This window comes from Trachurus trachurus, assembly GCF_905171665.1.
Source record: "Trachurus trachurus genome assembly, chromosome: 12".
NCBI classification, from domain to species: Eukaryota; Metazoa; Chordata; class Actinopteri; order Carangiformes; family Carangidae; genus Trachurus; species Trachurus trachurus.
In genome coordinates this window covers 1,967,503-1,994,978 of record NC_139908.1, presented here as the reverse complement: position 1 = coordinate 1,994,978, position 27,476 = coordinate 1,967,503, and the positions used below count along the sequence as shown (strand labels likewise).

The following is a 27,476-nucleotide window of genomic DNA, read 5'->3' as shown; positions in this document are numbered from 1 at the left end:
GGGGCTGCTAACTCCATCTGCTGACAGGAAGTTAGACAAAACCACCGGATCACTTACTTCTGCTTTAAACCCTGAAATCCTGTTGTTTCTGCACAGATCGATTAACCAACGATGAACTGCAGCGTTTGGTAACCCTTTAATTTACGGACCGTTAATTACGTCATAATGTCAAGAAATAGTCTAGAAATAACGGTCAATTTCATAGTGATGTCATCAGTTGCATTTCAGGAAAAGTCATTAACAGTGAATACATCATTATAAAGGCAACCATTCAAGCTTCTTTCTCTGAAAATCTTCTTTACTTCAGGGAAAGATGAGAGAGAAAATAGTTGGAAATTTGCGTCGTTGTGTTTTTGCTGATTCCACTTAAAAAGCCTCTAAAGACCTGACGTTTTACTTTTACTACAACTTAAAGGGATAGTTCACCCTAGAATGATATTTCGCTCATTATCTACTCACCCTCATGTTGACTAAGGGCTGGAAGAATTATCAGAGTCCACCGTCCCTTCTCTGAGTTACAGGGGGTCTCGGCGTAGCAGTGAATTTCAATGCAACGGTTGCAAAGGGACACCAGAGCTCTTCGTAAAAAAACACACACAAAAAAACATCCAAATACCTCCATGATGCTCGTATATAATGTCCGTCTTGTGCTGAAGCCCCAAATTGCGTAATTGTCCCGAAAAAAATTAAATAAGTCTATATTTTAAGCTTGTTTGTAGCGGAAGCTTCTCGTCTTCTTCTTCTTCTCCTCTTCCTGGTCCGTCCAAATATCGCGTGATTTGCGCCGGCGTCAGTGCGGTTACTGCGAATCACGCGATATTTGGACGGACCAGGAAGAGGAGAAGAAGAAGAAGACGAGAAGCTTCCGCTACAAACAAGCTTAAAATATAGATTTATTTAATTTTTTTCGGGACAATTAAGCAATTTGGGGCTTCAGCACAAGACGGACATTACATACGAGCATCATGGAGGTATTTGGATGTTTTTTTGTGTGTGTTTTTTTACGAAGAGCTCCGGTGTCCCTTTGCAACCGTTGCATTGAAATTCACTGCTACGCCGAGACCCCCTGTAACTCAGAGAAGGGACGGTGGACTCTGACAATTCTTCCAGCCCTTAGTCAACATGAGGGTGAGTAGATAATGAGCGAAATATCATTCTAGGGTGAACTATCCCTTTAAAGCGAAGCAGCAAAAAGTTAAAAACTGATAACCCTTTAATTTACAGGCCGTTAATTAGAAAATAAATAGGCTAGTCTAGAAATAACGGTCAGTTTCATAGTAATGTCATGTTTTTCATCAAGGTAAAAGATTACACATGCTTTTCATGCTTTGAATTTTTTGGGAAAGGACAGACTTTTTCCTTGCAAATTTACAATCAATTATTTCTGAGCTATTTCTACACAATCAATTGTTATTTCTTGGCGATATTTCTGAACATTATTATGAAATTGACTGTTTCTTCTAGGCTATCAACTACCAACTGCAAGGACTTAGTGGAGTAAAATTCTGGCTTTTCCCAAAAAATTCAAAGCATGAAAAGCATGTGTGATCTTTTGCCTTTAAGAATAACATGACATTATGTAATTGACCGTTATTTTCTATACTATTTCTAGACATTATGACGCAATAAATCGTTATTTCTTGGCATTATCACGTAATTAACGGCCTGTAAATTAAAGGGTTGTTCTCTGTTTTCTTCATCACAGAAGTGTTTCTGTCAAGCTGCTGTTTCTGTCAAGCTGCTTTCTGAGTTTGTTGCACGTTTGTGTCTTTGCGTGTTTTCTTTAAGCTGCAGTGACTTGAGCCTTCAGGGCCACCGTAGTGTTTGGGTAGTTAATCCCCTTTTCTTTTTCTTTTTTTTTCTTTTTATCCTCGACAGGCTCTGTAGTTGTGGAAGCTCTGGAGTCAGTGTGTGTGTGTGTGTGTGTGAGCTTTATCCTATATAAAGCCCATATATAGCTACTGTATCAGATCAGATGTGTGTGGATATAAACCACTGATACTGTGACATAAATATAAATAATACAGAAGCTGTTTAACGCTCCGTGCTGCTGTGGGACTGGGAGTGAGTCGTCACCGAGCTGCACGCTGTAGTGGAAACAGCAGGATTCTCAGTCTGTCTGTTTCCTCTGGCACCGACCAGCATCAACTTCCTCCCATCTCCTCCCCCCTCTTCCTCTTCCTCCCCCTCCTCTTCCTCCTCCTCCTCCCCCTCACTGGAGGCAGGCAGGAGTGTGAGGAGAGTTTCAATGACTTGTGCACTCACACACACTGATGTTTCTGCTCAGCGGAGCGGCTAACACACACACACACCAACACACACCAACACACACCAGGGCCGTTGCTAGGAATTCTGGGCCCCCTTAAAGAATACTAAAGTGGGCCCCTCCCCTAACTTTTCCTTTTTTTTTCTTAGACTACGTATGTATTATCGTTTTTTATTTAGCCTTCCTTGTTTTGATGCTAATGCAGCATTACACTGCAAAAACTCAAGTATCTTAGCAAGAATATTTGTCTTATTTCTAGTCAAAATGTCATTTCTAGTCAAAACAAATCTCATTCTACTTAAAATAAGACTCATCATATTAAAAGTAGCTTGTTTTTAGACACTTTTTACTTCTTTCAAGCTGATTTTCACTTGGAATAAGTAGAAAAAATCTGATAGTGGAGCAAGTTTTTCTTGCTTATTACAAGCACAAAAAACTTACTTTCACTGGCAGATTTTTCTATTTATTGTGAATTTAAGTGAAAATGATCTAAAACAAGTTAACTTTTAGGTAATGAGTCTTATTTTAAGTGGAAAGAGATTAGTTTTGACTAGAAATGAGACATTTGGACAAGAAATAAGACAAATATTCTTGGAAAGATGTTGAGTTTTTACAGTGTACTATGAGTATTAGTCAGGGTCTTACGCAGAATAATTCAGTCATACAAAGATCAGACTACTGGGGTTTTTTATGGGCCCCACTGGGCGCTGGGCCCCTAGAGTTATCATCACCTTTCTCACCTATACAACGGCCCTGACACACACACACACACACACATTGGTATTATACCTCTGCATACTTGTTAGGGACTTCATTGACTGTATTCATTCCCAAACCGTTTCCTCTAATCCTAACCTTTACCACTACTCGCTCTGACATTTCCACGTAATCCGGCTCTAATCTCGGCGCTAAACCCCGCCGCTAACTCCGAGGAGAAGTTAGAGAAAATGTTCTGACTCGGGAATATTTTCCCCTCTCTCCCCGTCTTTTCTTTTTGAGAACATTTAATCCTCATGAGGATTAAATGTTCCCTCATAAGAAGACACCCAGAGTCCCAAAGCTGTGGCAGCGGAGGACGCACTACTTTAAAATCAGCTCTGCTCTCCTGTGTGTTCATTCTGGGGCTCCATCATTCACAAACACTCCTCTTCATCCTCCTCCTCCTCCTCCTCTTCGCCTCATTGCCTCAAACACTCAGCCAGAGAGTTTGAGGCACAAGTGCTGCTCAGGTCAGCGAGTCTCTGTGACAAACATATTTATAAAACCTAATCGGCGATGTGAAATGTTGGAGTTGGAGTCGCTGCAGCAGGTGTTGACTCGTCTCTCTCCGTCACCGTCCATCTGGGAGAATCTGGCACAACAAGTGTGACTGAGCGAACCCCCGCCGCTGTGAATCTGCTCACAAGACCAGACAAGGGGCTTTATCAAGCCAAAAAATGTTAGTCTGAAACAGTCTGGAACCATAGTCTGCAACTGACACAGATACAGGCTTTAATAATATTAATAGTAAGAAATAATAATGATAGATAGGCCTATAAACTAGGAATATATGTTGTCTTCATGCAGTTTATTTAGGCTATGTATTTAGGTTTAAATATAGGGTTATTATAAAATGTATATACTTTAGGCCTATTAGGCTACACAAAACTTTAAATATTTACATTTGCATCTATGAAAACAACAGTTGTGAGTTGTAAACAAGTCGGAAAAGCCACCCATTTCAGTTGTTGTTAGCATAATTAGCTAATAGCAGCTGATAACAACACACTTTTAATACTTTTTGTATGAAAGCACCATAACAATATGTCTGCCACTACGACTAGGCCTAATTTAACAACACAAAAACAAGACTGCTGTGTCTCAATTTGAATACTTCCTACTTAAACTAAGTATTTGTAAAAGTGCATCTCAATGGAAAGTGTGAAAATGCAGTGTAGGCTACTGTAAACTACCGAATGGTTTCACTCAAAACGGTCAAAATGGTGAATCCCATGGTTTCACTGGTTGACATAGGCTAGTTGTGGTAAATGCATGGATCTATTAATGCTGACTTTTAACAATGGATGTCCATTTGTGTGACATCCATTGTTTAAAGCTGGTGTGATGATCCATGCGTTTACAGATTTTCAATGAAAAGAGGAAAAAAAGATCCATGCGTTTACCCCGACAACTGAAACCATGGAAACGCAGCCTAATTCAATTCCACTGGAAGAGCGAAACCGGCTTATGTTTTTGACGTTTGGAAAAAAGTGGATAGGCTGCTCATGGAAGTAGATATTCGAATTGAGACACAGCATTTTGTCTGATAAAACAGTGTTAAGCTTTTATTGACTTGACGCGCGGGAGCGGCCATCTTGGATTAAGAACTCAGGATTCGCCTAATGAAGATTTATTTCAATATTTCAGTTTCTTTTAAAGTGATTCTGTTCAAACTTTAATACAACCTACAGTAGTTCTTCTGTGTGTGGGTGAAGCTGTTACCACGACAACACAATTCCAACTATGCCAGAGCTAGCTTGATTTACAGCTAATGGCTAAAACAATAAAAGCATGGGAAAACATCTAGGTAGACTCACAATAAACACAAAGTAAGTTTAAATAAAGAAGCAGACAGAGATATACAGAAATCAATTTACCACAAAAACTAACCTAATGATCTCAAAATTGTTTTATTTCCTCTAAAACTGTTTTGTCAGGAAGCTAAAGCTAAAGCTAAACCCTCCGCAGTCTCCTCTTTCGATGATTTAAAAATATGTGTGGGGAAATGAAAACAGAAACTAAACTATGAAAAGCCGAGAGAGATGAGAGGTCTGACAAAAACAATCAGTATCTCTGTGGTGGATTTTCTGTCGTCGTGATTAAAACCAGGTGACGACTTCACTGAGTTCTCTCACTGTGATGTTAAAGCAGATATCAGTGGAATGTTTTTGTTAATATAAGTCCTAAATAGTCCTATTTTCCGTCAGCAATCACTTACATGAAGTATTTCAGCCTAAACACGAGTCTCTCCGTCACTCTGCTCTGCTGTAACCCGAGGAGAAAATTTTCCTTGTGGGATACAAGTGTTATCCAATGAGGAGAGAGAACGGCATGAAGGGCTGTGTGTGCAGCCAAGGGATGCGCGTGAATGTGGTGACGTAGCACGAGGACCAATTGATGCCTGACAAGGGCGGGGGCTGCTAACTCATGGTGCGTTCAAAGAAACTCGTACTTTGTGTTTTTCCTTCCTGTGAAGTCATACCAGTTCGATCTGGTACGAGTTCACGGGTCGGAAGTTACGAGTGGCCGTTATAGGGAACTTTCACAGACAACAGGATGGTAAAAACACGAGCTACGGGTTACCTGGAACGCTACCAAGTCGTAGTTGTGACTTGAAGCTGTAACTTACGGTTTCAAAAGCCTGCCTTGAACGCAGCATTAGCCGAAACGGCCGTGAAGCTGATATCTGCTTTAATGGAAAAAAGGTCATGAGACAAAGTCGGTCGAAGGCGTCAAGTGGCTTCGTTTCACTGCTGTGTTGAATAAAAAGTTACTCACGTTGTAGAATAAATTCAACACGGCTGAAAATTTCCCTTTTTATATTGTAGCTCTTGGCATGTTGCACGTTTCCACCATGTTACATACAAATCTTTACATTTTCATGCTTATAAAGTGTCAGTAAATGATTAACAGACTATTTAAATGAGCTTTTATGCTGCACTGATAAATGTATTTTGGGTTAGGGTTTGATTATTTCAGGTATTTAAATGTTTTAATTTTTCATGTAGCCTATCTAAATAGTTTTTTAATCACTTTATAAATGATCTTATGAAACTCTAACTTCTCCTTCAGTAAATAACTGGTTTGTAATTGATTTATAAATGTTGAATCAATCAATGGTGAAGTAGCCTATGAAAATAAAAATAAGATTTTATTATTGATGAGCAATCCAGAGTTAAACATTTATAAACTAATTAGTATAGCCTATCAGTGAAGGAAGATATCAATTATAGAATTATTAATAATGCTTAACCAATGCTATGCTTTGTGTTATCTATAATTGCATAATATGATAAGTGGAGTTAAATAAGTTTGAACCAATATCTGTGATGATAAGCTATAATATATTATATTAAAACCAGTCTGGGTTCAGTCTTCTCTGTAACGTCTGACGCTGGCTTCATGTTGTCGATGTGTGGGTGTTTGTTTCTCGTGACGGACGAGACCATAAGAAGTGAATTTGTCAGAGAAGCGCCTGCTGCTGTTGATGTGTGTGGAACAAGGAGGAGACGTGACGCTCCGGCAGCGGTGGAGGCAGCGGCACCGTTGTGTTACAAACCAACAGGGGAAACAAGTTTATATGGTTGAGCAACAGGATTTATCGCTCATTAATCATGTGTGTCCCCCTCCCCCCCACCCCCCAACCCCCTGAGGGAGGAAGGAAGAAGCAGCTCCACAAAGACGTGAGTCATGGAGGCTGCAGTCGAGGAAAAAAAGCGACTGAGAGGAAGAGGAGAAGGAAAGTTGACGTGGAAAATGAGTGGAAGGTGGAGGGATGGTGGTGAAAAATGATAATGGTAGATATAGGCCTATAATTAACTAGAAATATAGTCTTTATGCAGTTTATTCCTATGTATTTAGGTTTATAAATATATTATTTACATACACAAAACTTTAAATATTCACATCTGCATCTATGAAAACAATTAGTCTAGGCTACAATTGTAAAAAAGTCAGAAAAAACACTAATTTCAGTTGTTAGCATCATTAGCTAATAGCAGCTGATAACAACACACCACAATGTCTTCTGTCACTAGGACTAATTTAATAACACAAAAAGACAAATGCTGTGTCTCAATTTGAATACATAGGCTATGTAAACTACATGGCCTATTTTGAGTAGCTATGTAGCTTACTGTAAATGTGCGTCTTAAAGGGATATTCCAGCGTAAGTTTAACCCATGGTCCAACGCACCGTAACACAGAGTTAGACCCCCCCCTCGAGAGATGAAGTCTGCTAACCGCTAGCTTCTCTAGTTGTAGCAACTTTAGCAATGACCGCACCATAACAAACAGCGCAGTATACGGATCCACTATCAACCGATCAAAAAGTCACTCATAGCCACAAATAATGCTCAGAACAGCACCAAATGTCATCAACAGTACAAACAGGGTCCCAGCCCATAATACGAGGCATCAAACATCTGTTATCATAGCCTGGTTTCTATCGAAAAGAGACGAAAACAACTCACCCACTCTGACATTATTGGACACACTGATTAATCCAGGTGTGTCTGAGTGGTCACAATGGTCAGACACACCTGGATTAATCAGTTTGTCCAATAATGTAAGACAGGAAATAAAGGAGCAGCATTGAAAACAGGAAGTGATGGAGCTGTGCATAGAGCCCATTGGCATGAGAAGGCAGTGCTTATATTGACAAAGCATATCACAATAGAATATTAATAAAAATAAACAGATGAATAAGTGGCAGAACATTAACAATAAAATATAAACAACTTAACAATTGAGGCGTGGTCATGATCTTTATGTAGGCCTATCATTAATTATAATCGATTTGTTTGGGACTCGAAACAAAAATCTTAGGACTTGGACTTGACTTGGGACTTGGGAGCAAAAAGACTTGAGACTCTACTTGGACTTGCAACATAGGGACTTTCTCCCACCTCTGCAACATACCGGTATAGGTCAATGTTTTCCACCAGTATTAGTGGAGCTGGCTGACATGGTGGTGTTGGTGGTGTAATCCCCACCTTGCATTAAAGAGGTGGGGCACGCAAGCAAAAAAAAAAAAGACGACTGAGAGGAAGAGGAGAAGGAAAGTTGACATGGAAAATGAGTGGAAGGTGGAGGGATGGAGGAGGAGGGAGGGGGGAGTTCCAGCTGCACTGACAGGCTGGATGTGATTTGGGAGGAGGTGGAGGAACAGTGGAGAGAGGGAGAGGATGGTGTGAAGGAGAAAGATCCCACAGACGAAGCCATCTGCTCAACTGAACTGGTCATGCCTGGCTGCAGTCACACCTGCTACTGACACCACACACACACACACGCACGCACGCACGCACGCACGCACGCACGCACGCACGCACGCACGCACGCACGCACACACACACACACACACACACACACACACACACACACCAGCCGAGGCTTATGGCATGGACCCACGATGTTGGATGTTTTTGAGCCTTAAAGAGATAGTTCAACATTTTGTCAAATTGTCCCATTGCCATAATCCCTATAGTCATAGCAGTAGGTTCGTTACCTTTAATTGTCGGTGCAAGCTGTTTTTAGAACGGCGGAGCAGAGCCGTGAGCTGCTCAGAGCTACGCTACGGAGGCTCATTATGGGATTTCTTTGGTTTCCCTCATCAAACTCATCAAATACACAATCCAACAACTCCACAACGCTCTGGTGGACAAGTTGTGAGCTGCACATTCACCACGCTATGAGATAATAACACAACGTTACCACACAGAGTTGTTTTAGAGGGAAATTCATGCAAAAGCGTTGCGGTCAGTTACAGTTTTTCAGCAAGCAGACTCTGCATTTACCTCGAAAACGGCTCACAACTTGTCCACCAGAGCGTTGTGGAGTTGTTGGATTGTGTATTTGATGAGTTTGATGAGGGAAACCAAGAAATCCCATAATGAGCCTCCGTAGCGTAGCTCTGAGCAGCTCACGGCTCTGCTCCGCCGTTCTAAAAACACCTTGCACGGACAATTAAAGGTAACGAACCTACTGCTAAGACTATAGGGATTATGGCAATGGGCACAATTTGCCAATTTGCCAAAACTATCCCTTTAAATCGAAGGTAGTGCAGGTTTATTTCAGATTCACTGTGGCGCGTCGTGTTTGAAAGTTTTGATTCAGAGCTGCTTCAGTTCAAATCCGCTGATTCAGACTTGATATATATAACACATATAGCCTAGATATATATTTTACCTTTTCAGTCATCAGACCTGCAGAGGAGGAGGAGGAGGAGGAGGAGGAGGAGGAAGAGGTCTGTGCATATCAGCTCTGCCTGAACGAAGCATCGCCACAGCAGCATGTACTGTATTTGAAGTGTTAGACTTTGGTTCAGCACTTTGCTCAGATCAGAGCGGAGGAAACGTCTTGGATGACGTCGTTACATCAGAGACTCAGGAGGAGCTGCTGCTGCTGCTGCTGCTGCTGCTGCTGCTGCTGCTGCTGCTGCTGCTGCAACGTAGTCCAGGATCAAAGACTGAACAGCAGCAGAACAAGTTTCAACAACACACAGTCGCTGTACGGAGGTTTCACACAGCGACAGGTGGAGGGACGGCTGCAGCGTGATGGGATGACGGAGATTATAGACGTAGATCTTCCATCCTAATGTAACCATGATGCTGTCTCTAGTGCTGAAGTCACAGACATTTAAACTCCTCCTCCTCTGATATTAAACTGTCCCTGAAATAAATATCCTACCAAGTTCTCTGGTTGTGTTTCAAGAGATATTAGCATTTTTTTAGGGGCAGGTTCATATGTTTTTTTGGCTGGTTTACGTGTTGTTTTGGCAAGTTTATGTGTTTTTTAGCTGGTTAACGTGTTTCTTGGGCAAGTTTACGTGTTTTTTTGGCTGGTTTACCTGTTTTTTTTTTGCAGGTTTACGTGTTTTTTTTTGGCAAGTTTACGCATTTTTTTCATAAAAATGTTGTAGAAGACACCACACGCCATTTCTTAAGTCATTTTGCGTGCTATTATGCATTTTAAGCTTTTTGTGTGTCATTTAACGCCGCCATTCCATTGCTACCCAGTCCGCGTCACAAGACTGATGAGAAAATAGCTGATATATGTAATTCTCAGTGGATAATGCAACATTTTGAGATAGTTTTAGCGAGAAATATGTAGTTATGTGTGTAGTCTTTGTTCAGTGATGCATAGTTTGTTAGTTTATACAGAGATTTTTCTGAAACATTGAAGATTTTTTCTTCCAACCTTTACTCTGGAAGTGTAAAAACATAACCCTCCATATACCTGGCTGATCAGTTGTGTTTTTTCGTGGTGACTTGACAACGTCCTTCTTTGTTTTAGTGTTTTAAGTGACTTCCTAATCCTCAGCTCTCTGGAACCTGATAGTTTTGTTTTTACTGGCAGTCGTTTCCTGTTAACCGCTTTCCCAATCAGCCAGGTTTAATTAATGGACTTTAATTAACTCTCTCTCCCTGCAACTCTGTTGCATCATTAGCTGAAGGATGTTGTCATTTAACCCTTCAATGCAGTCCTCATTAATCAAGCCATTAATTTGATAAACGTTTGGAATTATTTTTTGTTCCGTGATACGGGGAAATTTGAAAAACACACTCCTCACGCCGGCACCGGCAGCTTTAATGAGGCTGCGTGAGTTTAACACTAACGGCGATATAGATGCTAATAAGCCTGTTTATATTACATATGTATGTGTATGTGTGTGTTGGTGTGTGTTTGCGTGTGTGAGTTTGTGTTGTGCCTGAGTGGATGGGAGATTATCTACATGCTCATCTGCTCCGAGGTCATCGTTGATTGGTCGGGTCGATAGCAGCTCTGCTTTCAGTTTCAGGTCATTCCACTCGCTGACCCTGAGCACAGTTCAAGCGCCAGTTCCAAGATAACATTGATTGGTTTGAATGTGTGTGTGGGTGTGTGTGTGTGCGCGCAAAATGTGTGTGTATGTTGGCACTCATCACTCCTCACACAGGAAATCATTAAATCAGTGCAGCGTGCTGCTTAGCCAGCGCCCGGCGCTCACAGACAGACACACACATCTGAGGTCAGAAATGCTGCATTTTTACCAGAGTCTGACTCCAGCAGCTTCGTCCAATTAGCAGAGAAAACTGAGAATAATTAACATCAAGGCAACGAGACGTCAAGTATCCAGAGAAGTGGCTCTTAATACTCGGTTATTACAGCTTAGATCTCACTTATGTAAAGAGCACATTGCTTAATTGGCTTCAATTACTGTAAAACTCCATACAGTTTAAAGGTAGATGTTTGTATTAAAGCTCCATACAGTTTAAAGGTAGATGTTTGTATTAAAGCTCCTTCAAAATAAAGGTAGATGTTTGTATTAAAGCTCCTTCAAAATAAAGGTAGATGTTTGTATTAAAGCTCCTTCAAAATAAAGGTAGATGATTGTGTTAAAGCTCCTTCAAAATAAAGGTAGATGTTTGTGTTAAAGCCCCATACAATATAAAGGTAGATGTTTGTGTTAAAGCTCCTTCAAAATAAAGGTAGGCGTTTGTGTTAAAGCTCCTCCAAAATAAAGGTAGATTTTTGTGTTAAAGCTCCTTCAAAATAAAGGTAGATGTTTGTGTTAAAGCTCCTTCAAAATAAAGGTAGGCGTTTGTGTTAAAGCTCCTTCAAAATAAAGGTAGATGTTTGTGTTAAAGCTCCTTCAGAATAAAGGTAGATGTTTGTATTATAGCTCCTTCAAAATAAAGGTAGATGTTTGTGTTAAAGCTCCTTCAAAATAAAGGTAGATGTTTGTGTTAAAGCTCCTTCAAAGTAAAGGTAGGCGTTTGTGTTAAAGCTCCTTCAAAATATAGATGTTTGTGTTAAAGCTCCTTCAGAATAAAGGTAGACGTTTGTGTTAAAGCTCCTTCAGAATAAAGGTAGATGTTTGTGTTAAAGCTGAGATGGTTTTTAGATCTTCTCATGTATCAGCCCTTCAAAATAAAACCCATGAGAGTAAAAAAGAAAACACAGAGCTTTATAAAAGATGCTCAACAGACAGATTAGACCGGTTGGAACGAAACTTGAGCTTTGTCAAATTCACTTTGAAGTTAATTCGTGACCCAAAACTCTCTGATGTAAACTGACTTAACATTGTCTTTATGCATTAGCTTCGCCTGTTTGTGCAGTTGTCAGCTTTTCCTACTTTCCAGCGTCTGGATCTCTTACTGTAATACAGAGGTAGAAGTAAGTTTTTTATTTTATTATTTTTTACGTTTTTTTTCTCAGGGCTGCAGGGCATCATGCTCGGAGGATGTGCTGGTATCGACTTGAAGCGAAGCGAGTTATGTTTTATTAAAAGGTTGTTACACACCAGAGTTTAAACTGGGGAAATGCTGCATCCGTATCACTTCCTCCACTCGTTTCAGTGAAATCCAAGCGACCGTGGACTGTGGAGGAATTTCACTGTGACCGCAGCGCTGTGTTGCTCAGGTGTGGTCAGAACCTGTGATCACACCTGCTGCTGTGACCTGTCACCAGCACTTGGCAGGCGAAGCAGGATTATAGGACTTTTACTTTGATAAGCTGTGGAAGCTGTTTGCATCAGTGCAGACGGACACAGATCTCTAAGAGAAAATCAAACTCTTTCAAGTTTTGGCTAAATAACAGCTGAATTTTTTGATCTTGACCTGTTGGACATCTTTGTTTTTTTCCCCCACTACATTGATCATCTTTTTTTTTTGTTAAACTACAAACCAGACTGCAGGCGAAACACAAAGACTGAGCTCTGGTTTCAGTGTTTCTCTGAGACAGAATATCTTTGTTTTTATAGTTATTTAAAGCAGAAGTAAGTGATATATTTGTGTTAATATAAGTCTTAAATAGTTGTATCTTCCGACAGCAATCACTTACATAGAGTGTTTGGACTGAAACACGGGTCTCTCAGTCCCTCTGCTCTGCTCTGAGCCGAGGAGAAAACATTTATCGTATCCTACAGTTTTTATCCAATGAGGAGAGAGAACGGCATGCAGGGCTGTGTGTGCAGCCAAGGGACGCCGTGAATGTGGTGACGAGGACTGTTATGGTGCGTTCAAGGAAACTCGTAACTCGTGTTTTTCCGACCTGTGAAGTGGTACCAGTTTGATCTGGTACGAGTTCACGGGTCAGAAGTTACGAGTGGCCGTTATAGTGACTTTCACCGGTAAAACAGGTCGGAGAAACACGAGTGGGTTGCCTGGAACGCTACAAAGTCGTAAGTCTCGACTTGAAGCTGTAACTTACGGTTTCAAAAGCCTGCCTGGAACGCAGCATTAGCCAAAACGACCGGATCGCTTACTTCTGCTTTAATTTTTTGAGGTTTTTTGTCTTCATCACAGTCGTAGTAGTAGCAAAAAAAAAACACAGATCAGACCTGTGGAAACTGATGACAATTTAGACGTCACCACCAGTGTGCGAAATACCCATCAATATTCGGGGGGGTCCCTAACTCGCGATTGTTGCGCAATACCGTTTTTTTTTCTTTTTATAAAGTAGGACTATAACATTACAATAAGCCAAGAAAATTAGCCTATAGCCTAAAAAGGAGAGGCAAAGTTGTGCATTACAATGCAGAAAGTAATTGATAATAAATAGACGATAATTCAATAAATAAAAGACAATAATTGGCACCACACTGGCGCACTTGAACAACGAATAAATGCCAGGTATAGGAGACTGGCGCGATCAGGGCAATGCAGAAACGAATAGACAATAAATAAAATACAATAATTAAAATGAATGAAAGACACCAAACTCGTGCACTCAAATAACAACTGTATAAATCTGGAGATCAGAGACTGGCGTGCAATTATGTGCACGACATCCTCAGCCTGCAACTATGACCGATCATGTAACCTTATCTAACCATCCATCTGGCAAATACGTTTAAACACAGCATCGAACACATCCACAAATCACATTCGTATAACGGGCCATCATGAAAATTGAAAAAGCACAGACAAATAGCTCACAACAGGCGCCTGGCCAAACAACACCACTCAGGCCATAGTATGCTGAAGCAGGCTAGCCTCTTACCTCAAGTTATTTTCCTGCCTTAATGTCAAGCCAAGGGTTGCGGTATTTCCATTACCCCACCTGCTTAGGTGTAAAAAAAAAAAAAAAAAAAAAGAAAGAAAGAAAAAAAAGCGGCCAATCACCAGTGCTAGCAGCAGGGGCTGCGGCTACGTCTTCAGAGCACTCGGCCTCAACTTCACTTTCTTCGGCAGAGGGTGGAGAGGAACGGGATCCTCTGTTCTGATAGCGAGTGGGCTCGACTCCTGCGCTGGGCTGGCGCACATGGCTAATTTGCATAATGCGCAGGTGACACGGTTCAGCTTAATGTTAAACGAATAAATGTTTTGAATTATGAATACTGGACATGGTGATCTTAAACACATTTAATTGACCACAATAAAATTATTATATTATATTATATTATTTATTTTTTGACAAGATTGAGACCCCCCTCAGATTTTGCTTTTGAGTCTTTCAGGGGGTCTCAAGGGGTTAATCGGGGGGGTCCGACCCCCCCAAACCCCCCCGTATTTCGCACTATGGTCACCACCAAAAAGAAAAGAATTTACAGACTTTTATTATGTTGAGCTCCATCTGTCTGTTTGACATGTAGAGTTGGTCACAGGCCTAAAGTACGAAGCCTCCTCTTCCTCTCCCTGTTCTCTCTGCTCACTTTTCTTAATGGACTCAAAGTAGTTAATTTGCTGTAATGGAGGAAAGGAAAGGCTCAGTGTATCGGAAGTGCTCCTCCTCTTCCTGTTGTCTCTGCGCAGTCTCAACGTGGTATAAAAGTTTTCCTATAATTTCTTCCTTAAAGCAGAAGTGAGTGATCCGGTCGTTTTCGCTAATGCTGCGTTCCAGGCAGGCTTTTGAAATCGTAAATTACAGCTTCAAGTCACAACTTACGACTTTGTAGCGTTCCAGGCAACCCACTCGTGTTTTTCCGACCTGTTTTACCGGTGAAAGTCACTATAACGGCCACTCGTAACTTCTGACCCGTGAACTCGTACCAGATCGAACTGGTACCACTTCACGGTCGGAAAAATACGAGTTTCCTTGAACGCACCATAACAGTCCTCGTCGCTACGTCACCACATTCACGGCGTTCCTTGGCTGCACACACAGCCCTGCATGCCGTTCTCTCTCCTCATTGGATAAAAACTGTAGGATACGATAAATGTTTTCTCCTCGGCTCAGAGCAGAGCAGAGGGACTGACAGACCCGTGATTCAGACCAAACACTCTATGTAAGTGATTGCTGTCAGAAGATATAACTATTTAAGACTTATATTAACACAAATATATCACTCACTTCTGCTTTAATAATGATACATGGAGTCAGTGTATTTGCTGTAATGGAGTTGAGGCTCAGTGTATTGGAAGTGCTCCTCCTCTTCCCTGCAGGGAGGACGTTACTGTGCATTACTCAGGAGGAAGTAAAACACAACAAGCAGCAAAATGTCTTTGTTGTTGTCTTGGTAAACTTCTTGAACCCAGCCTCGACCATTTCATTTCATTTCATTTCGATTTATTCCATTCAAGGTCTACATACTTCACACGGTTGCACATATTTACATGATGTACACATAGTCACCATAAATGAAAAGGAGCAGGATGAAGAAAAACGTGTAGTACCTACCCCTTTCTATAGTTATAATTACATTGGCTTAATAGCAACCCCAATATTATACACTATTTCAAAAAAATAGATCTCTTCCACAAGTTAGCTACAACTTGCGCTTTCTTATTCTGCTTTCTAGCTTTTCTCTTTCTTCTTTCTTTTCCATCTTGTCAGTGGCTGCCTCCTTCCTCCTTCCTCCTTCCTGCTCGTCTTCACAGCCTATGTCACGGTTTGGAAAAGGAAAAACCAGCTGTTTTTTGGTTCCATTAAAAAGCGGCTTTTCAGGTTCCAAAACAAAAATCTCTTTTTGTGTTTGGGAACCAGAAACTGAGCCCAAACTGTGGCTCTGAACTCCACTGACCTGAACTGGAAACATCATCACTCAGTCAGTCAGTCAGTCAGCGACATCCGAGATCACCGGGTCGACCCTGCTGTTTTTCTCCAGCCAAAACAATAACATAATAATAATAATAATGCACAAGTTGCATACACACATACAAAGCAGAATGAACATTTAATGTGATTAATGAGAGCAGGAGCGGAGCAGTGGAGCCTGTTATTCCTGCAGCTGAAACCAGAACCTGAAAACCTGACTTGTCTTTTCTAGTGCAGCCAAAAAACTGTCTCTGATTGCCTGTGCACTATTCAGACAGCTGAGTCGTGCTGTGTGTGTATGTGTGTGTGTGTGTGTGTGTGTGTGTGTGGTTATCACAGAGAGTCTCCATGGAGAACGGACATGGCAGACAGGGAATGTATCCCAGATACAGTTGCTGCCAGTCTCGGGGTCTGATAAAGGCCTTTAAACAGCCACCAGCTCCTAGAATACAAATTAAACGCCGTAACAAAGAAAACAAAAAGATGAGCTCTTTCTCTCTCTCTCTCTGTCTCTCTGTATTTTCGGTGCCGCGGCTCAGACTCACAAATATACACAGACAAAAACCACAAAGGAGCAGATTTTCTTTGTCGTCGTTCTCCCGGTTGAAACCTTTTTTGTGACATTGCTTTACACCCTCAGACTTGATTGTGTTGGAGTGGCAATGAAAGTCTGCAGCCACTGAGGACCATTTAATTCTTTTCACAACACTCATTCTGCTGTGAGCTCAACCGCTCCTCACTCAAATAAACACACTCAGTTGCACTTGTTTTTCTAATGCATTAACACACACACACACACACACAGCAGACGTTAACAGTTGCTAATAGGTGGTTTTATCGTGCACTCTCTCTTCATGTGTGTGTGTGTGAGGACGGAGACGCGCTGCAGACGTAATGAACGGTTTTAATGAAATTCCTTCTCGTCTAATATTCACGGCTTCAATCATCCATCTGATAACAAACCTCCATCAGCGCTGATGAAACGGAGCAGCGCGTCTCCCATCCACTTCCCTGCCACAGTTCATTTCCTGCAAAGTCAGGGAATTCAAACCGGCAACATAATGGACCCCAAACTCCCAGACCGACACTTCACACACACACCACACACACACACACCAAGTGAACAGTTCTGTTTGTGGGATAAATGAAAGAGGCCTTATTATGATTGTGAGCAGGGACACTTAAATCCACATAAAGACGAACACTTATGTGAGTTAAGCCCAGTTTTTTCATAACCTCAAGTGGCTGCAGAGTTTCTGCAAGCTCGGCTTCTGTTGTTGTGTTTATCATCAATTAATAATAATTAACGAGTCTGACTGATGGACAGCTGAGTTGTGATTTCTTTTTTCTTGCATGGCAGGAATTTGGGCTCATTGTGTTGACGTTGAGATGTTTTAAAACAAGCTTGTATCTGCATCACTGTTGTTAAATGTTGTAGTGATTGCTTTCAGAATTTATTTGATTGATAATTCAATAGATTTTTCGATCGAACGTCCAGAAAACTAAAACCTCCGAAGTGCTAAAAGCTGCAGTTCCTCTCCTGACCACTAGGGTGACTCAGTATGTTTACAGCTTTGGTCTCTGTGTCCCGTGGATTCCTCCATGACTCCGCCCCCTTTAGGAGCCCAGCAGCCCATGACTCCGCCCCCTTTAGGAGACCAGCAGCCCGTGACTCCGCCCCCTTTAGGAGACAAGCAGACCATGACTCCGCCCCCTTTAGGAGACCAGCAGACCGTGACTCCGCCCCCTTTAGGAGACCAGCAGACCATGACTCCGCCCCCTTAAGGAGACAGGAATACAATGACTCCGCCCCCTTTAGGAGACCAGCAGACCTTGACTCCGCCCCCTTTAGGAGACAGGAATACAATGACTCCGCCCCCTTTAGGAGACCAGCAGACCATGACTCCGCCCCCTTTAGGAGACAGGAATACAATGACTCCGCCCCCTTTAGGAGACTAGCAGACCGTGACTCCGCCCCGTTTAGGAGACCAGCAGACCATGACTCCGCCCCCTTTAGGAGACCAGCAGACCATGACTCCGCCCCCTTTAGGAGACCAGCAGCCCGTGACTCCGCCCCCTTTAGGCAAGGCAAGGCATCTTTCATACCAAGGCAACTCAATGTGCTTTACATAAAGACAAAACATTAAAAAAAGAAGCATAAGACAGAATAAAAACAAACAACACTGAAAACAGAGTTAAAAGCAAGAGCAAATAAAAGTAAAATAAAAGAAAATAGATAAAGTTTTAAGTTCTCAGCTATAAGCACGTGAAAAGAGAAATGTTTTTAACCTAGATTTAAAAGTGCTGACAGTTGGGGCTGATTTCAGTTCTGCTGGTAGTTTGTTCCAGTTGTGTGCAGCATCACAGCTAAATGCTACTTCACCATGTCTGGTCTGAACTCCGAGCTCCACTATCTGACCTGAGTCAGTAGATCTCAGAGCTCTACTGGGTTTAGACTCTACTAACATGTCATTCATGTATTCTGGACCTAAACCATTCAGTGATTTTAGGACTTTAGGAGACACTTTAAGTGACTTTAGGAGACCAGCAGACCGTGACTCCGCCCCCTTTAGGAGACCAGCAACCCATGACTCCGCCCCCTTTAGGAGACCAGGAGACAATGACTCCGCCCCCTTTAGGAGACCAGCAACCCATGACTCCGCCCCTTTTAGGAGACCAGCATAGCATGACTCCGCCCCCTTTAGGAGACCAGCAGACCGTGACTCCGCCTCCTTTAGGAGACCAGCAGACCGTGACTCCGCCTCCTTTAGGAGACCGGCAGACAATGACTCCGCCCCATTTAGGAGACAGGAATACCATAACTCCGCACCCTTTAGGAGACCATCAAACCGTAACGCCGCCCCATTTTGGAGACCGGCAGACCATGACTCCACCCCCTTTAGGAGACAGGCATACCATGACTCCGCCCCCTTTAGGAGACCGGCAGACAATGACTCCTCCCCCTTTAGGAGACCAGCAGACCGTGACTCCGCCCCCTTTAGGAGACCAACAGACTATGACAGCGCCCCCTTTAGGAGACTAGCAGACAATTACTCCTCCCCCTTTAGGAGACCAACAGACTGTGACTCCGCCCCCTTTAGGAGACCAGGAGACCTTGACTCCGCCCCCTTTAGGAGACCAACAGACTATGACTCCTCTCCCCTTAGGAGACCAGCAGACTGTGACTCCGCCCCCTTTAGGAGACCAGCAGACCGTGACTCCGCCCCCTTTAGGAGACAAGCAGACCATGACTCCGCCCCCTTTAGGAGACAAGCAGACCATGACTCCGCCCCCTTTAGGAGACCAGCAGACACAATCAGCGGCGTAACGTAACCGTGCGGGGCCCCCCCGCGGCCGTCCGGGGGGGCGGCGATGATGGGGGGGGGGGGGGGGGGGGGGGGGAGTATACTTTACGGCCCAGGACACAATACACATCTCTTCTGAACATTTCGACACAAAAAGATTCAGCAGGTCAGCAGGCGATCATCTCACCTGTTTACTCTTTAATAACCAATAAACTTAAGTGTCAGCTCCATTCAGGCTCCTCCTCTGCGACCATATTTGGGAGTATTTGAGGCGTTGGGGGGGCGGAGTCAGACAGAGCTTCACTCTGAACTTCAATCGTCTTTTTAAAGCGTCTGTGTCTGACAGGAGGAAATCAACAGCTGGAAGCAAATACATAATTAATCATCAGAGGTGAAGCAGCGTTGCCTGATTGAAGCTGTTTCTGTTTCCCTTGCACGTCTCCCTGATGATAAAAGGTGATTAGTTGATATAACATAACATTAATAAAGTTGTACAGAGTCTCCTGATATAAAAGGCAGCATAAGACTGAAGGATGCGTAGGAGTGTGTGTATATTATCCATTACTCCAGCAGAAGGTCCACAGGCTCCTCTCACTGCTCCACCGAGTGCTGCAGATATGTATTTTTTTTCCCTGTCCATCAGTTTCTTGCCGATAAAAATCAGCTATGAATAGAAAAAAAGAAGAAAAAAAAAACATCCCAAAATCCAATTGCAGCCGGCCTCACAGGATGAATCTGAGTCAGACTGAAACCTGATGCCAGACGCTCTGACTGTCTATTGCTCTGCAGAAAAATTTAACATGCAGTTATAGATTATTATTTGGGGGGAAACCTGGGGCAATTTAACAAAATACAGTAGATAATATTACAAACCACAATAGTCAGTAGATCAATTGTTAATATAGAAATATTGGTTGTTATTCTCCTGGTTAAATGAAAGGATTGCATTAGAGTAGGGATGTACTTGTATTATTCTATTGATCGTGGTATAAAATGCTGCAATTAATTCATCAAACAGATTCCTAAATACTCACTTTCCAAAAAAGATTACATTGGAACCATATCGGCAAAGTAAATGTTAATACATAGATACTGGTCCATTTACCTAAAGTCGCACTGAATTGGTAGGAATTAAAATGTTAGCGTGTCATTTGCAATGAAAAAAACATTAAAATACACTTAAACATTAGGTATAGATGACAATTAATGACTTTAATATTTCAAACATTAATAATTGGTCATATATTAATAGATACTTCAAATATTTTGTGTATATTTCGGCTATATTTGGTTTTACACATTCATAGTGTTGTGAGATTAATTGATGCATAATAATCGGGATAATCGTAACCGTGATTATTTTCTCTGTACCAATAAAATCTATAATTGTGACGTCACTACATGAGAGTTTTGTGTCGTGTGTCCAGAGTTTGTTCCGTCGCAGGAACACGACACTTGAATCTGAGCTGAGCACCTGTACCTACAGCTGCTGGGAGGTTTCAGCTCAGTCTGGACAGGAAAGCAGTAAATCTTGTTGTTGTTGTCGTCGTCGGCAACAGATTGGACCCTCAGAATCAATAAAGTCGTCTTTACCCACAGTTACACTGAGCTGTACAGTACAAGGTCCTGTTTTCTTACAGAGAAGGAAGAAAATAAAAAAAACCCTTGTCAAGGAGCAGCAAGTGGTGACTTTCATCCTCTGTGTGATGGAGAGGTCATCCAGGTAGCCCCCCCCCCCCCCCCCCCCCCCAACCCCCCCCTCCATCACCACGAGCCTTTGAAACCAATCCCATCAAACCAGCAGCCGTCAGTCTTCAGAGCGGTGACGATGCTGTGACCTTTCAGACAAACAGACACATCGACTCCTGGTTTATAAAGAACAAACAGCTGCTGCAGCTCTGACGCTCACTGTCTCACTGCAACACGGCTATTATAGCTCACTCAAACTAAAACTAAGACTAGCAGTGGATAAATAATTCAGTTAAAGCAGAAGTAAGTGATATATTTGTGTTAATATAAGTCTTAAATAGTTATATCTTCCGACAGCAATCACTTACATAGAGTGTTTGGTCTGAAACACGGGTCTGTCAGTCCCTCTGCTCTGCTCTGAGCTGAGGAGAAAACATTTATCGTATCCTACAGTTTTTATCCAATGAGGAGAGAGAACGGCATGCAGGGCTGTGTGTGCAGCCAAGGGACGCCGTGAATGTGGTGACGTAGGGACGAGGACTGTTATGGTGCGTTCAAGGAAACTCGTAACTCGTGTTTTTCCGACCTGTGAAGTCGTACCAGTTCGATCTGGTACGAGTTCACGGGTCGGAAGTTACGAGTGGCCGTTATAGTGACTTTCACCGGTAAAACAGGTCGGAGAAACACGAGTGGGTTGCCTGGAACGCTACAAAGTCGTAAGTCGTGACTTGAAGCTGTAATTTACGGTTTCAAAAGCCTGCCTGGAACGCAGCATTAGCCAAAACGACCGGATCGCTTACTTCTGCTTTAACTGAAATGAAAATAAAAATGACAATTTTGCCAAAACCAAGAACTAAATAAAAACTACAACTTAACTGAATTGCAGATAATATTAGATTAATTGAAGTGTTTAAAGCTGCAGGAAGAAAACGCCACAGCTCAATATGGGACGACTTGGAGTACGACCCACAGGTAGATAAGAGTGAATGGAACCTGATGAGGACTGATGGGAACATTATGGGATGGATGCAACTAAAAGGGAACAAGTTCATCTTCAGAGGTCTGACAGAGGCTTTCTGCTAAAACCTGGAAAGCTACAACTAAGACTAAATAAAAACTACAACTAAGACTAAGACTAAATAAAAACTACAACTAAGACTAAGACTAAGACTAAATAAAAACAAAACAACTAAGTCTAATGCCCAGTTCCAATTCTATTTTTCATCCCTACCCCTAGCCCTTAACCCTTGAAACGGAGGTTGAAAGTCAACCCCTACGAATTGGGACACCACTTCAACAGTCACATACGTCATCAGTCGTCTCTGCTGCTTTCACATAAGCAGACGTGACGAGCTTTTGCCACAAATCCTGTTTTCAAAACCATGTTAACTTAATAAAATAAAATAAAATAAAATGTAATGAAGACTGATCGGTTCATTGTAAAACATTTATTTATTGATGTAAATGTGGTGGTTTCTGTACGTAGGCTCCAGAGCCCCGAGGCAGCGCTGCTCTTCTGTCCAATACACACAGGAAGCTTCACTTTTAATTCAAACAAACGAATGCTACCGCCACAATTGTTACATTTCATCAATGAGACCAGCATTTATCTCTTATAAAGAATGTAACCAGCCGGCGGTAAACCTCTAAAAACCTGCAGGGGGGTTAATTAGCGATCGTCTTTTCCCCCGGGATGACGACGGAGGTTGGTCGGCTGACAAGGGCTAGGGCTAAGGGGGGAATTGGAATTCATCCTAAAACTAAACTACAACTAAGACTAAATAAAAACTACAACTAAGATTAAGACTAAATAAAAACTAGTCAATGACAGTCACACTTCATCCTCTAACTCCAACAACCAGAACCGACAGCATGTTTTTCCATCTCTTCTCTGCAGGATCTTGTTGTTTTTGGAAATGCTTTTTCTAGTTTACATTTTAGCACAAAACTGATTATTGTGACTGTTTATGATAACATCTTGTACTATGACTGGTTTTAAAATAACATTTCAGTCCTGATACAGATCAACCAGTCGGAGCTCACAGTATGAACTCATTCTTATAGACATGGTAAATACATATTCATCATCGTCATCACGCCACACAAAGTCATAATAACAAACGTAATGTGAAATGACTCATGAACATAAAAAAAAGAGTGAAAATATTTTACACATGAAAAGTCGTAAAAAAAAAAGGTAAAATGTAATAATGAGACAGCAGGAGGACGGGTGCAGTTTAACAGGTTAAACAGTGGTGTAGAGGGGATTTTTTTACTGGGTGGACGCCATCGAAATACCAAACATGTGACGTCATTGAAATACCATCCACTGCCACACTAAGTTTAGTGTCACTGAACGTGTAATGTTTAATTGTTATCTAGCCTAATGCCACTGTCACAATCATTCACTCCAAAGTGTTGAAAGTCCAAGCCAAAGTGTTATAATCTCTAGACAAACAACTTTTAGACCAGACCTAGCAGGCCTATACCTAATCATAACACAGGATGCATGAAACTGACACAGAATTGAAACAAATCCGCATCCAGTGGAAATTGCCCGTTACTTTGCTACACCTCTGCCTGGCCATGTGCATTTGTTTACAACAAAGCTGTCAAAAGAATCAATAGATGGAGCAGTGGATAAGTTACAACGTGTATATTTGTGTAGTCATAAACAAAAGAATGCAGATTACTGAGCGTTTGTGTCCAGTGCTGCAGAGAGGACAGCTGACACTGAGGGGCGCTGACGCCGCACCCTCACGTCCAACGACCACTACACCACCACCATTAACTGACTTTTCCCTTTAAACGTTAAACAACATGATAAATATGATCGTCCTCTTTATCTATATTGCTCTGCTCCACTGTCACTGACACCGTCACTGGTAACAGCTTCACTGGGAGGTTACTATCAGTGTAAATGTATGGAAACATCTTCTGAGTGAAAGTGTGTGTGAAGGTGTGTATGTGTGTGTTAGTATCAGGATCAGAGAACGACAATTTTCCTCTGTTCAAGTCCAGATTCACTCTGATCCTCTGGAGCTTCTTCTGCTCTGGGAGATCAATGTCTGAAGTTGATGGTGAATGTGCTCTGTATTTATCTCTATTGAACCCTAACGTCCATGTTCCAGACCACATGTTGAGTCCCTTCCTCTGCTCAGACTCTGGTACCACACCCAGTCTCCACCATGTACTGTCTCCAACCTGGACATCCCAGCTGTGAGTTCTTGAGTTAAAACCCTCAGAGCCCAGGACAGAGGAGAACAAAGCAATCCTCTCTGGATTGTCAGGGAGCTTCTGTTCGTCTCCTCGTCTCCCACTGGTCAGATCTTCAGACAGGATGAGTCCTGGATCAGCAGTGTTTGGGTCCAGAACCACAGGACTGTAGGAGACCATGTCCTTCATCTTGTTCCAGATGTTGAAGGTCAGGTTGCCCAGGTGTTTGGCCTGGTCTATCAGAGCTCCTGAGTCCAGCTGTGGATCCTCCAGCAGGGGGCGCTGCTGGACTCTTTCCACTGCAGCCTTGTAGTTGAGCAGGAATGAGACGTCTTCAGCTCTCAGCTCGTCCTCTGTGGCTCTGACTGTGTGTGAAAGAGCTGCTATCTCTCTGCTCAGAGCCTCCATCTTCTCCTTCATCCTCTGACTCTTCTGCTCCTCTTCCTCCCTCAGTGCAGCCATCCTGGCCTCCTCTTCCTCTTCTAGAAACTGGTGAAGCTTCTTAAACTGCTCCTTAATCTGCCTCTCTGTGTGTCGGGCCTGGACCTTAATGTGTTCTGCTGTTTGACCAAACTTCACCTGAACTTCTTCAAAACCCTTTAACTTCTTCTTTAAGGGCTTCAGAGTTTTCTCAAGTTTCTTCTTGAGTTTCGAAGCAGCTTCATCGATGGGTTTGAATCTGTGGTCGGTGTGTTTGTCTGAATCTCTGCAGACGAGACACACTGGCTGCTGATGGTCCAGACAGAAGAGTTTGAGTTTCTCAGAGTGCAGACTGCAGAGAGCCTCTGAAGATCTCTGCTCTCTCTGCTGTAAGAAGCTCTCACACAGGTTCTTCAATACCAGGTTACGAGGTGGATTTACCATTGAAGATCTTCTCTTACAAACTGGACACAGTGGATCTTGTTTCTCCTTCCACCGGCTCTTCAGACAGTCTTTACAGAAGCTGTGGCTGCAGGACAGAACAACAGGATCTCTGAAGACCTCCGTACAGACCGGACAGCAGAGATCCTCCTCTGGTCTGGAAGCCATTTAGTCTGTGAGTGAAGCTGAAAACACAGCAGACAGGAAGTAGAGTCAGTCATGGCTCCCCTCCCTCCTCTACTGACTTGACTGAAGTTTACTGTGACTCTGAGTCCAGGTTTTAGTCAAACTCACCTTCAGTGTGTGGAGTGTCAGCAGGTTGAAGCAGCAGTGTTGTAGCTGGACTCACTCACAGGAAGTTTTTAGTTTGGTCTGAAGCTGAATCTGATCGTCTCTTCTTCAGTCTGTAACTCTGGGACTGACAGAGTCCAATAAAGTTGTTCCTGGGACTTTGTCCTCAGTGTTAATACCTAACCTGGTTTATCCAAGGTGAAGCCAGGTGAGGGGGCGGAGCTTTGTCACACTGGAAGTTAAGTAAAGAGTCTTAATTAATTATTATACAACAAGTAGTTCGGACCAAGCAATCTGATTGGTCAATAAGATATTTAGAACGTGCTCAAATCAGCATTACAGCACGGCTGACTCATCACTTGGGCGATCATTTGTGCAGTGCGGTGATGCACTTCGGTGATGCTTGCGGACCAAGACACTTGCCGCATCACCGTCGTGCTCAAATGACGTTAAAGCACACCCTCTTGGGTAATATTGCTTAAGTGGAAAACTTCAAACACAGGCCTGCAGTGAAGAAATGAGTTCAAGACACCATGACGACAGAAACGTAGCATTTATCAAACTTTAACAGGATGTGCTTCAGTTACAACTTAAAGGAACAAAATTTATACTAAATACGAACTTTCATTCCAGCTCAGTTTGGAGGAACTTGTACTGAAACTACTCCACAACATTTATTATTGTGTAGATGCAGGAGACGAAGCTGAATATGAATCCAAGTCAAAGACAACATTTTATTATGTTGATGAAAAACAGGAACAAGTGAACATTCAGCTGTTGTGATGAACTGACACATTGATACATTTTAGATAATTATCTCTGAGTCCAGGTTTTAGTCAAACTCACCTTCAGTGTGTGGAGTGTCAGCAGGTTGAAGTTTTTAGTTTGGTCTGAAGCTGAATCTGATCGTCTCTTCTTCAGTCTGAATCTGATCGTCTCTTCTTCAGTCTGCCGCTCTGGGACGGACAAAGTCCAATAAAGTTGTTCCTGGGACTTTGTCCTCAGTGTTAATACCTAACCTGGTTTATCCAAGGTGAAGCCAGGTGAGGGGGCGGAGCTTTGTCACACTGAAAGTTAAGTAAAGAGTCTTAATTAATTATTATACAACAAGTATTTCCGACCAAGCAATCTGATTGGTCAATAAGACATTTAGAACGTGCTCAAATCAGCATTACAGCACGGCTGACTCATCACTAAAAATATTACTTCGCCATGTCATGTTGTTTATACATCTCCATGGCAACAAGGATTTTTTCCCCCTTTTATTTTAAGAAACGTCATTTATTACTCGTGAAAATAAATCACAAACTACATTGACCTCCTGTATAGGGTGTTCCTGTCAGCTGCCAAAGTCACATTTATAGAACAATTACATTTTTTTTGTTAATATATTGTAAACTTCCCCGTTACGGCCGAGAGGATTGTTTCCCTCCCATGTGTGTAACTTACAAAGTCGGAGAGACACGAGTTGTGATCGCGGTGAATATGTTTTTTAAAATATGGCCTGGAGCTGAATATTTCATTAGATAAAACGGAAGTGATTACCTGTATGTTTCTCTCTCTCCCTCTCTCTTGCTTGCGCCTTTTGGGCTTTTAAATAATCTGGAGTAATCGTTTGGCTTTCTCTATCAGCTGTGACGGCGACACGGCGCTACAACTTCATTTACATGCAGAGTTTGCGGTTGTAGAAGCTACATCTGTGAAAGGAAAAAAAACGGCATCTTTGTTATAACTTGGGCGATTATTTGTGCAGTGCGGTGATGCACTTCGGTGATGCTTGCGGCGCATCACCGTCATGCTCAAATGACGTTAAAGCACACCCTCTTGGGTAATATTGCTTAAGTGGAAAACTTCAAACACAGACACGCAGTGAAGAAATGAGTTCAAGACACCATGACGACAGAAACGCAGCTTTTATCAAATTTTTGCAGGATGTGCTTCAGTTACAACTTAAAGGAACTAAATTTATACTAAATACAAACTTTCATTCCAGCTCAGTTTGGAGGAACTTGTACTGAAACTACTCCACAACATTTATTGTTGTGTAGCTGCAGGAGACGAAGCTGAATATGAATCCAAGTCAAGACAACATTTTATTATGTTGATGAAAAACAGGAACAAGTGAACATTCA

At 42.3% G+C, this 27,476-nt stretch overlaps 1 protein-coding gene across 1 annotated transcript; it reads right to left on the bottom strand.

Moving 5' to 3' along the window:
• Positions 1-23,787: 23,787 nt before the first annotated feature.
• LOC310994977 (E3 ubiquitin-protein ligase TRIM35-like) lies at positions 23,788-25,221 on the bottom strand (the record flags this gene model as incomplete). Its single annotated transcript, XM_083983907.1, has 1 exon — positions 23,788-25,221. The coding sequence occupies one exon, from the start codon at positions 25,219-25,221 to the stop codon at positions 23,788-23,790; it is 1,434 nt and encodes a 477-aa protein (XP_083840033.1).
• Between the last annotated feature and the right edge of the window lie 2,255 nt (positions 25,222-27,476).